The sequence below is a fragment of the Muscardinus avellanarius genome, assembly GCF_963383645.1.
Source record: "Muscardinus avellanarius genome assembly, chromosome: 4".
Lineage (NCBI taxonomy): Eukaryota > Metazoa > Chordata > Mammalia > Rodentia > Gliridae > Muscardinus > Muscardinus avellanarius.
This window is the reverse complement of record NC_137789.1, coordinates 53,870,152-53,882,369: the sequence shown is the minus strand read 5'-3', so window position 1 is coordinate 53,882,369 and position 12,218 is coordinate 53,870,152. Positions and strand designations below refer to the sequence as shown.

General features: G+C 34.2%; 1 protein-coding gene across 1 annotated transcript in view; it reads left to right on the top strand.

Moving 5' to 3' along the window:
- Nucleotides 1-12,218, top strand: part of RALYL (RALY RNA binding protein like) — a gene marked incomplete at its 3' end in the record, with an annotated part of 339,207 nt that overhangs the window by 234,440 nt on the left and 92,549 nt on the right. The window contains exon 2 of the mRNA XM_080694753.1: nt 3,570-3,645. Coding sequence (XP_080550879.1) covers nt 3,570-3,645 — 76 coding nt within the window. The remainder of the gene's footprint in view (nt 1-3,569; nt 3,646-12,218) is intronic.

The window sequence follows — 12,218 nt, the reverse complement described above, 5'->3', positions numbered from 1 at the left end:
TATAGGAATTTACTGTCAAACTCCTAAGTGTATTTTCAGAAGCACTGACAGCACACTATAACAAAAGAAAGGGTGCTACAATATTTTAATGACACTTTTGTCTCAAGATTTTTGCTTACTTATTAGAATAATTTCATATTTTTGAGTTATAAATTATAGGATCTAAGCTACGATATACAAGTGATGTAATGATATTTTCATAAGCAGGTACTTTTCTACTATAATTTCAGAATTAAAAAAATAATTGAAACCTATCTTTACTTCACTCTTTTTTGCTACAACCATATTACCTCTGAGAGATTCAGACAGCCTCAATCTTGGCTATGCCTTATTCTAATACAACAATCAATCTTTATCATTAACCTTCATATCTCTCTTTTACTAAGAATCTTAAATTATATTCCCCTCAAATCAAATTTGAGGTTCTCATTGAAGTTTCTCATATCCTCTCATTCTTGATAATCACCCCCAACCCGACCCTGCACTCCTTTCTCACCACAGAATGGTTCACAGGATCCACCAGATCCACTCATTCACCGAAACCAACTGCTTCTGACCTGAAGATTTATGAGCACATAATTTGCCAATTTTATTCTCATTTTCTTTTGTAACTACTAGTTCTTAATCACTTAAAACTTATGAAATATTTAAGTTGTAAGGAATATTAAAATGTAAGTCCATGTTTATTCTACCCAACTTAGGAAATAGTACATTATAATTCAATTTTAAAGTCCCTCCAAATCTAGCATTCTTTACTATCCTTTTAGTAGGCAATCCTCTACTGAATTCATTGTTTATTTCTTCTTTTCCTTAGTTTTATCACATATATTTTATTACTACATAGTATTTTGTTTTGCAATTTCATTTACCTAAGAGGATTCTACTGTCAGTTTTTTTTTCTAGGATATGATTTTTGTCTAGTGTACTGTTCCTGAGGTTCACCAAGTACATCAGTGATGTTGTCTCTTTTCAATTCTGTATATAATCTCAGTTGTATCCATATATGAATGTGTGTGTGTGTGCGTGTGTGTATGTGTTTGTGTATCAGGTTGGGGGTTCTTTATTCTGTTTCATTATTCCATCTCCTCTCATCTCCTCTCCCTCCTCCTCCTCCTCCTCCTCTTCTTCCTTCTCTTCTTCCTCCTTCTCCTCCTCCTCCTCCTCCTCCTCCTCCTCCTCCTCTTCTTCTTCTTCTTCTTCTTCTTCTTCTTCTTCTTCTTCTTCGTCTCTTTTGTTCTAGTGTTATATCATAATGCATTTATTCTGTTACTTGTCGATAGATATTTGTATTATTGACAAGGATTTTTTTGTTTCCAGTGCACCACAATAAACATTCTTTTATATATATTATATATGTATTATATATTGTATATATATTTTTTATATATCTTATGTTATACATATGCATTTCATTAGGTATACAGATCTCCTGAATCATACATTTTGAATCGTTTAAGCTTGTTAAAAACATCAAATTATTTCCAGTATTGTTTTACTAATTTACACTTGAACTTGTCATGTAAACACATTCCAGTTGCTCCCAACCTCACCAACACTTAATATTACAAGTCTGTAAATTGTGAATTTGGCTGCAGTTGTATCTTGCAGCATTTTAACTTGCACTTCCCAGTACTAATGAGGCTAAGCATCTTTTTAGTTGTTTATTTACCACCATGTTTTCTCTTCTGTAAAGTGCACATATTAGTTTTTGCTTTGTTTTGTTTGGCTAATTTTCTATTTGATGTTTGGCTTTTTTTTTCTATGGTATAAATTACTTCTTTATACACTCAAGAAACAAACTCTTTGCAAAGAATTATTTTTGGTCCAGTTTGTAGTTCTTTTCACTGTCATTATGTAATTGTTGATGAACAGAAGTTCTTGATTTTAATGTAGTAAAATTTATCAATTTCATATTTCAAGGCTAGTGATTTTTATGTCTGTTTTAAGATTATTCTTACATCCTCTGAGCTCATAAACTTACTCTATTTTATTGCCTCCTAAAATTTTTATATTTTTGCCTTTCATATTTAGGCATTAGTAATTGATTTTCTTGGTATGGGGGATAGCAGAGGTCCAATTTCATATTTATCCTGTGAATAAGCAATTATTATAACACCAGTTGCTTACATATCTATCTTTTCCTCACTCATCTGCTATGCCAGCTCTCTGATAATTCAGATGTCTTTATATGCCAGTTGTGTATATATACATTCTTATATTGTGTGTGTGTGTGTGTGTGTGTGTGTGTGTGTGTGTGTGTATTTTGGGGTTCTCTATTATGTCCTATTGGTCCCTTTTCCTCTTATACTAATATTATGGTAGTAATCACCACAGTTTAAAAAAAGAAGCCTTGATAAAGCAACTTTACCAACTGTGTTTCAAGTATATCATGGCTATGTTTGGTCTTTATTATTTTATTGTATGAATTCTAGAGTCAACTTGTCAAGCTACTCATACACAGTAAAAGAACATTTGGGATTTTATTGGAAATGCCTGGAACCCATAAATCACCTTGAGGAATATTGACATGTTTTTTACATTAAGTCTTCCAATTTCTCTATATTTGTATAACATTACTATAAAATCTTTCAATACAGTTTTATAATTTTCTTCATAAAGGGCTTTCAATTTTCTGGATAGATTTATTTCTAGGTACTTCATATCTTATAATATATAAATGACAGATTTTAATCTATACTGTAAATATGTGTATTGCTGTGTAAAAATATCCAACTGAATTTTGTATATGGCTTGGCATCCAATAAGTTTACTCAACTTTTATATAAATTAATTTGTGGGGTTATTTGGACTTTTTATATAAACTTATGTATGGTCAGCAATTAGTGACAGTTTCATATGTTTTCCCATATGTAACGTTGTATTGATGTCTTGCCACCCAGGTCTCTGCATCCTCTTCACTCCCCACTCCCTCTCCTTTCACTTAATGAGATTGCTGTTGGTATGTACCTTCATATAAGGACATAACATTATTTGATCTGTTCCCTTCCTCAGGCCTCCTTTCTTTCTTTCCTACCTCCCACCCCAAACCCCTCTTACTATTCAACTGTCTCTTTCATCATTTATCTGAATTTCCTTTTGTTTCCTATTTTCTCTGGATTCTGCATAAGAGAGGAAGCATATAACCCTTGAATTTCTAAGACTGACTGATCTCAGCATAATATTCTCTAATTCCATCCATTTTCCTGAAAATGATATAATTTTGTTCTTCAGCTTGCTGATTCTCCTTCCCTTGCTTAACAAATTCATTCCATATTGCATATCACTTTCTAAGATATTGTGTATTTTTCTTTTTTATTGTTTGTTTCTAACTGTCTCACCCCCCTCAGTAGAACATAAATTCTACAAGGGCAGAGATCTAATCTATTTTATGCAGGACTTACCCAAATAATACCTGGCATAAAGCCAGTATTCAGTAGAGTTTGAATGAATGAATGAATGAATGGCATACAACATTTGCATAATCAAATTGTAAATAGAAACCTAAAACTCCAGGATTTACATTTCTCAAATGGCTTAATCTTTTAATCCATGCTATTTTATGTTTTCAGACATCAACATGGCAGGGGAACCCAAACCATACAGACCAAAACCGGGAAATAAGAGGCCCCTTTCTGCTCTTTACAGGTAAGCAAGCATGCACTGCTTTACTCTATGTAGTATGGAAAATGTCTTGCAACTTGATAAGACAACATAACATGTCCCTGTTTTTTGATAATGCTGTTTACTGGCACAAAGTAAAAAAAAAAAAAAAAAAAAAAAAGCTGCCAGTCAACATAAAGATATATCATGCAGCATTTGCAGAGACCTTGGATGCCTAACATTCTCGTGTCTGCTTATATATAACTATTCTGCAAGACATTTCTCCAATAACATCTAATAAAAATCTCTGGTTCTGCCTGATGAGTGGAAAGATCAGTGTTGCTGATTGTCGACCACATGTCACACACGGTAGGACTTTGCATATGTTGATTCATTTCATATAATTTGATTTAATTTTTACCACAATCTTAGGATTTAGATTCAGAACCTGAGATTCAGTCCCTTGAAATTTTTTCTTAATTATTGGGTAAATAGTGGTCCCAATACTTAATCCCATGCCATCGTGTGCCATGCCCCCAATTCTTTCCACTCAGTCACTCAGCCTCTCTGTTACAGTGCGCATGTTCCTGTTATGCCCATTTCTCCAGAATAACAAATGTAGTTCTCTTCTTTGGAAAGCCATATCCAATTCTTTCAATTCCTTTAACTTTTCCTAAAATTCTTGAGTCTCAGCCAATTTAAAATTCTGATATTTTCCCCCTTTACATGCCTCAATTCATCAGGATCCACAACTATATTCAGAAATCCAGGTGAATAGAATAGACTAGATTTAGCACCTCTTTTGCTCTGTATGTACTTTTGTGAAGTAAAATTCTGTTGATTTGGGCAAAAAAAGATAGACTTAAATTTCCAGTTCTTGAAAAACAACTACTTTAGGGGAAAAAAATATCATGTTCTGCTGCCCCACATCGTGTACTTTTGCCACTGGTTTTTGTACACTAAGTGCTGACTTTGCATCTGGCTCTGTAAAATTCCTTTTCTTAGATTTCACCAATTGTTCCAGGCTATTGAGATCTCCTATCATCCAATTTATTAGGCCCTTTCCCAGATACGTATCATTGTTCAATCAGTATCCACAGCCAAAGAGCTAACATCAGTATTGAGCAAGGTTTCCTATTTCACTGATATCATTTGGATAAAGGAGAATTAAGTTATGTGTTAAAATAGATTCTGTTCTGATATAGTACAGTGGGGAAAAGCCCTTGAGCTGTTCCTTTGTCTTCATTCTCTGCAAACACATATCTTCTTTTTAGCCATGCATGGCCTCATTTCCTAAGGGTCAGAACTACATTGCTTCTAAGGTCCTATTCATACCTAATGTCCCAGAGCTCTCTAGTGTGCGACCATCAGAGATTTTCAAAGCTATATTGAAAAACATGGCATAATTTTTCCTGTTATTGTGGCTTCCTAGACTTATGTAATCTTAGTAAAATACTTTTACATAAAAATAGAAAGCAAGAGGAAATAACAAGTGTTGATAATTAGCCTAGGGTTATATTAACAGCAAGGAACAGAGATGAAGTCATTGACAAAAGGGAAAGGAGACCTTCTGTACCCAGTTTGAAATAAAGGACAATATTTATAAAACCGAGCAATGCAAATGATTTTCTGATCAGATTAATTTTTAAATGTATGCATAGAGCTGCATCTAATACAGAACACTTGAAAACTAATATTCAGTTATCAACAAAACAAGCTGGTTGTGCTTGCTTGTTTTCTCTCTCTCATCAGTTACCAGTGTCTGTGCAATGATGTTAATTTTACTATTTTCCTTGTTCTAGGATTGTCTTGATTTCCTTATGAGAATGGAAGCTCATGACAAGAAACGAATGTCTTTTTAACTGATATTTCTCTATTACTAAGTTATGTGGAATTATGAATTCAGAATTAGAAACGATATCATTTAAAATACGCGATACTGTATACAAATCACATTAGTGGGGAAATGCTTATTTATCCTATTTTCATCTGTTTATATAAATTAAAGCTGGGGTACACTGAAATTGAAAAACAGTAACAAAGGAAATAAAAAGGAATGAGCGTGCAACTGAGACAGTCCTTTTATACACATTTTCTCACTCTTACATAAGCATAGTAATAATACTTTTCTTTTATATGGAAAACTACATTTTCAGAGTCATTATTCATCTGTTTGTTGCAGAACTCCACAAAGCTGAAATTATATGCCTTGCCTTATAAACAAGAAACCCAGGTTTTTAAGACAATAAAGGATTTGCTCAAAGTAGGATAAGTAGATTAAAAACTCAACTCTAGCCTTCAGGCTTCAAGTCTGCTGATTTGGCCATTAAATCACAAATCTTTTCATTAGCTCACCTACTCCTGTGTAAAAAAAAAAACATATTATAAAAAAGATTGCTTTTCTAATCTCCAGAACCAATAATCAATCATATCTGTTTCTATGAATACTATGCCAGCAAGTGACAGAAAAAAAGACTGTAGAGTAGATACTTCAAAGGAACAAAAGAGTTAACACCTATTTGTGTGGCTCCCAAGCACAGATTGTAAGCTTCAGGTTATTTAGCAGTATAATGTTTGCATAATTATCTTAATAGTATAAAGTGCATACTAGAGGTGAAAGAATCTAACTCAATAAGGAAAATAAGGAAGCATCTTAGGGAGTAATCTCTGCTTTCCTATTCTTTACATTTTTGGGTCTCTATTTCCTTATTCTAGATAAAAAAAAATCTGGAATAGTTCCATTTGTTTACTCATTCGTTTATCATAGAAAACATATTTATTACTATGACCTAGGGACTGTGGTAGCTATTTTTCTAGGCAACCGGCACAGAAAATGCCAAACTCTACGATGAGAAGAGAGCATTATGAAATTGAAATAATTTATTTGCATAGTTAAATGTAACCTCTAATTCACCTTCCTGCTCTGCACTGCTGTGTCTCTAACTATACTCTTTTGGGGCTTAAAATAAATCTGCTCTCAGACCTTTTACACCTATGTCTACTTGATCCCAATATCAACCCCAAAGTGATATTTATGTGCAGTGTTCTCTGAGGCATAACTTTACTGTTTCCTCTTTTAAGGTGACTTTCAATTTAGCAATTTAGCCAAACAGCCCTTCTTAAGTGATGGTTATGTGCTTAATTAACATGGTATACATAGAAGGTGCAAAAATGAAACACATGTGGCTTAAAAATTTTAATGTCATATGCATGAGTTAGGTGCATAAATAAATAAGGACAACCCAGGAGATGTATGTATACACTTACATAAGAAAATTATTGAGAGAGCTACTGAGTTTGCCTAAGGAAAAGAAAAGGAAAAGTGATACTTGGATGGGCTGGGTTTTTTAACAAGTAGGCATTCACTCTACAGACAAAGAGAAAGTAGGGCACCCTGAGCAAATGTCAAGGCAGAGGCACAGAGATATAGAAGAACATCTCATGGTGGGAAACAGGTAGTTGAATAATTTGGTGATAAATGGGCAATGGGAACCTTAGGGTGATCTAAATGGTTAATATCTCTATACATCAGATTAAAGAAAGTTGGCTTTTACTCTTCAGAAAAGGAATCACTTGAATATTATGACTGAAATTGGGCTGTGATGGAGGATGAGAATAACAGATGTCCAACATTTCTATGTTAGGCAACTAAGGGAATAAACACATCATTCAGACAGAAGAAATAGGAGAGGCCTGCTAAGCAATGGTGGGCTCAGGTAGTAAGTTGGGGGAAGGAAGCAGAAATAAATTACTTCAATCTTAGACATTAATTCATGAAGACTGACGATTCATTAAAATAGCACTTGCTATAGAAATGTCTCCCATTAGAGTCCATTTGTAAATTAAATATAATTAATCATTTGTGAACATTTCATAAATATTGGACCTAGTCCTAATGGTGACTAGCTAATCCATTCTCTAGGGAAAATATTATAACTTTTAATAAATTGCTGTTTCAAAAGCACTACATACATTATAAAATATCTATGGTGCTCTGAAATAATAATTCCCCTCAGGAAGTAAGTTTTCCAGCATGCCAAATTCCAATTAATGCTAAATAATTGCTAAATGAGAATAATTGTATGATGGCCTTGCTTCTGCTTGTAAAGCAGACAGACCTTTTCTCTCTAGTTTGAGTAAATCCCACAAGACACCGTATTACAAAGTCACTACGAGAGCTAAACAAATAGAGGTTTTCATTCACCTGGAGGCACATTTCCCAGTTACAAGAACCACAGCTCAGTGAAACATGTAATACATAAAGTTCCATCTCATTGATTACATAGAGGTGATTAGGCACCATTTTCAAATATGGTTTTGTGGCTGTCATACAAATACCTTTTAGTGCAACCTTCTCACCCCAGAGAGATGATCAGGGGACTCATGCAAGAAACCTTAAGATTGTCAAAGATAACCTACAGCTATCTGCATCACTATTTCAAGATCAGCATGACTGGTGGTGGTAGCCAGGAATGTGGGTTATAATGTGAGGATTTTGATGGTAAAAACACTTTCAGATCATGGAGCAAGGAGAAGATGACTCTGCAACCAAACATCTCTGGTGACTTATTTTCCACTCTCTCTCTCTACATGTATTCTCTTGTCATTCTTTGTAATGACTCTGGCACATTGTGGGAAGAGGGGGCCCTCAACATGCACCCCAGATCCTTGACAATAGAAATGAAAGTCACAAAAGCTAATTTCAGCTAATCCTAAATAGTAAAAATCAATATGGAGGAAAAGCATCCTGGACATCTCCACTTCATTGACTTGCTCGGTTTGCGAGAAATGTTTACCAATTAGCTATTGATCATTTTATTTACTTTCTGTCTCCTTTTATAATGTCAAGGTTAGTACACGATCTCTTTCAGAAGCTTATTTCTTCCAGTGGCAATGCCTCCCATTGCCCTGGCAAAGGCTGCCTTCTAACTTACTTACTTAGCTTGGTCAAAGCCATCTAAGAATGGACTCTAGCATATACAATGGAGTGTGAGGAAAAGAGTGGAAGGTTTTCACCTGTCCCCACACTAATATATCTTGTCCATCTGAAATAGACTCAGGCCATCCACTGGCATGTCTAGCAGATTTATCTTGAAAGTGTTTTGGGGCTTTTTTCTTACTGGGTCTCTATAGAAATTGGAGTCATTTTGCTTCTGATCCAGTAATTCCTATGCAACTGAAGTACCGACAGGCGGTTGCCAGTATTCATAAGAACAAATACAAAAATAAAAAATAAAAAATGTATGCTTCTAAAGTTCAAACCTGAATAACTATACATTTATGTAAGGGTTAGTACTCTTTCACAGTTCAAAATGAATGTTGACATACTTTTATGCCATAATTAGTTCCAAATATTTGCTTTATTGATAGTTCAAAATTGTATATGTGTTTTATATGAGTTTGGTCTGTGGAAAAACTGTCAGGCAAAGCTCCTAAAGCAAACACAGATTTACCAGTGGTTTGACCTTCATCGTCAAAGCTGAGTGATTCCCCAGATTCTTTGGCCACATAAAGGAAGAAATAGAGGTTTTCTGAAAGATGTTATATTTAAAGAGCCTGGAACTATATTAGATACTCTACAAATTTTAGTTATGTTCATTATAATAATTACTCAAGTTTAAAGCTCTATAATGTTTTAGTATTTTAAATAATCCTTTAGCTATGATGATGTTGCTAAAATTCACACAGTTAAGTAAATGGGTTAATGTTTCCTATAACTTCTAAAGTAAAAATATTAAAATAAAAGATTATTTTACTTATAGCATGTCCTTCATAATTTAACACTAAGCAAATGTAACTTATAGACCTTTTTATTTAAAATGTTGAAAGAAATGCTGACACAACACCCATTAAAATAGTTCTGCTGCAGGCAATTCTCTGCTAAGTTAAAGAATGGCCTATTTGCAATTTTCTGATACATTTTAATGCATAAATATCCATGATTATCTTCTTGCACGTAGAAGGAACATGGTAGAGGTAGAGAATAGACAGGCTGGTGCAATTCCTTAATGCAGAGAACGCATCTCTAAGATTTCTGTAAGTTATGTCAGTCTCCAGGTTGCTTAAAATACTACATTTATTTATGTTTGATATGAAGGAGTTTATGGTAAAATCAAAGGAAACACCACCATGCAATGAATTTTAACAATAGAAAGCCAACAAGAACCAAGAATGGGATATGAATTGAAGGAAGGGTGGGCAGGGAGGACCAATGTTCAGTTACACTAAGAAAACTTTAGCCATAACAAAATATTACATGAGAGCCACGAACTTAGCTGTGAGATTTCTGGCAACCAAGGCCAAAAAAATAGCCTTGATTTATTACCATGTAGTAAAAAAAAAAAGTGCTCAAATGTCTAAGAAAACCTTTTTTCCCCTAATAGTCTTTTCTGACAGAAACTGATACTTTGGCTTTTATTTGAACTCATCTAATGGCATAGCAGGTACCAACCCAAGTAGTATTTATACACTACATACACACCACATACACATACACCACACACACACACACACACACACACACACACACACACACTTTTTAATTGATGGCTTTTTTAATTAAATCTTTCCAAAAAAAGTCAAGGATAAACTACAATAAATCAAAACAAAGCAAGTCACACAGGATTCCTTTCTACTCTTTCCAAGGCAATATACCATCCTGCGACATTCTCAACAAATTCTGAGTGTCCTTTCATATAGTCTGCAGACCATGCCTCGGCTTTAATTACTCACATGCTGGATACTAGGAGAATATAGGAGTGAGTTAACAACTTGATTGGTTTGTCCATCCAGCCTTAAGGACAAGAAGAAAAAGGACCATACTTGGATATCTGCAACTTTTTACCCAGTGATCACCTATCATGCTACTTAAGACTTCTCCTTTAGGGTGAGAGAAAATGGGAAAAAATGGTGAACTTAGCATGAGATAGAAGAGGTTGAAATTTTATTTGTCTTTTTTATAAAAGGAAATATAAATGGGGGTGCTATTTGAGGACTGGCTGTGTAAGGTTAATGCATAGTTGCTGGTACTATTCCCCTGCACTTGCAGGTAGACCCTTCTTCCCCTCCTCCCTCACTCTTTAAAACACCTGCAAACAAGATGAGCTGGGGCTCCTCCTGTAACACACTCAGAGCACATTCTGTGATGCTTTGGGAATTGACTGTTCATCTTCCAACAACTGAAATAAATAAGAACAAGAAAAGTGTCAAGATACAGAAGGATGTCTGAACTCATACGAAATGGGGGTGGACCAGAGAAGAAATGAATATTGACATTATAGATCGATATGACTGTGGTAATGAGAAACCAACAGCCTGTTTTCTTCTGCCGTTGTGTCTCACCATAAAGTGTGGATATTTTTAACCATATAAAATCATTTTACATAATTAGCTAATTCTATTCTCCATAAAAAATGTATTTTCTCCTGGTCAATTAAAGCTTGAAATACTTATTACAAATTATAAGCCAATAGAAAATGTTTGGCTATAAAGATGTGTTTAAATGTTAATTATGAGCAAATTCTGTGCAGTAGAGACATTTATATGCATCTTAGCTGCGTAGGGTCTAAATACATGGTCCACATAGAAGATAGTCTATAATTTTCTTGTAAAACTTACACAAACTATTTGATGCCTTTTTGAAAGTAATTTTTTCTGATTGGATTGTGTTAGAAGTGAAACTCTAAGTACCTCCTTTTTTCAAGTCCCAACAGAAAAGAGCAAAAAGGTAGCATAGCCCCACTAGGTTATCAGTTGGTGGTGTATGAGGAATGTTTCACACAAAAATTTATTCTTTGGGAAATTAATGGACTATTTAGTTTCAAAGCTTTCTTTTTGGTGAAATGACATCGTGATTGCTAATTCATTCTTATTGGTATTGTTTATATTGGAATATCCAAGGATGTGCTAACAGTGAGAGTTGGTATCTATTGTGTGTTTCCTGTATGAGAAAACCAAAGGGCAAGGTGCTTGTATGAATTCAGTATATTACACTGCAAATGAAAATGAAATTCCACATAGTTTATACTTTACCATTTGCTTGAAATATTCCTTCTTCTGGCAAAATCTCCTCTTTGCATCAAGAAGTTAGGCCTGAAAAGATTTCAGTGATCATCAGAACAAGCACTGGTTCATAAGTCAGGAAACCTGCAAGCAAGTCATGTATTTGTGGCTAACTGACACATACACTATGTGATTATAAGCAATTCAATCTTTTTTTTAGCTCAGTTTTCTCACAGTAAAATGAAGAAATCAGGTTACAGCAGTGCTCAGTTTATTCTCATTTCTAATATTCTAGGACTATTGTTTACTTTCTAATTTAAAGGCTAAAGTCAGCTTAATCTACTTCATTATTGAGTTTATCTCTTTTTTCCTTCAAACTATGCAATGTCCTCAAATATTTATATCCTTGGCTAAGTATTCCTATCTATTGAAGTGTATCTAATGAGATCATCTTAAGTATTTTTAAAATGTAAAAAATGTAAAATTACTCCCAAGACACTCTTTGTAGGTGAAAGGCAAGGTAATATGATCCAGCCAAAATATGCAGCAATAACGGGGATGGTGCATCTATTCATCCAATGTTCACAAAGTTTTCATAATAACATGGAGAAGAACTT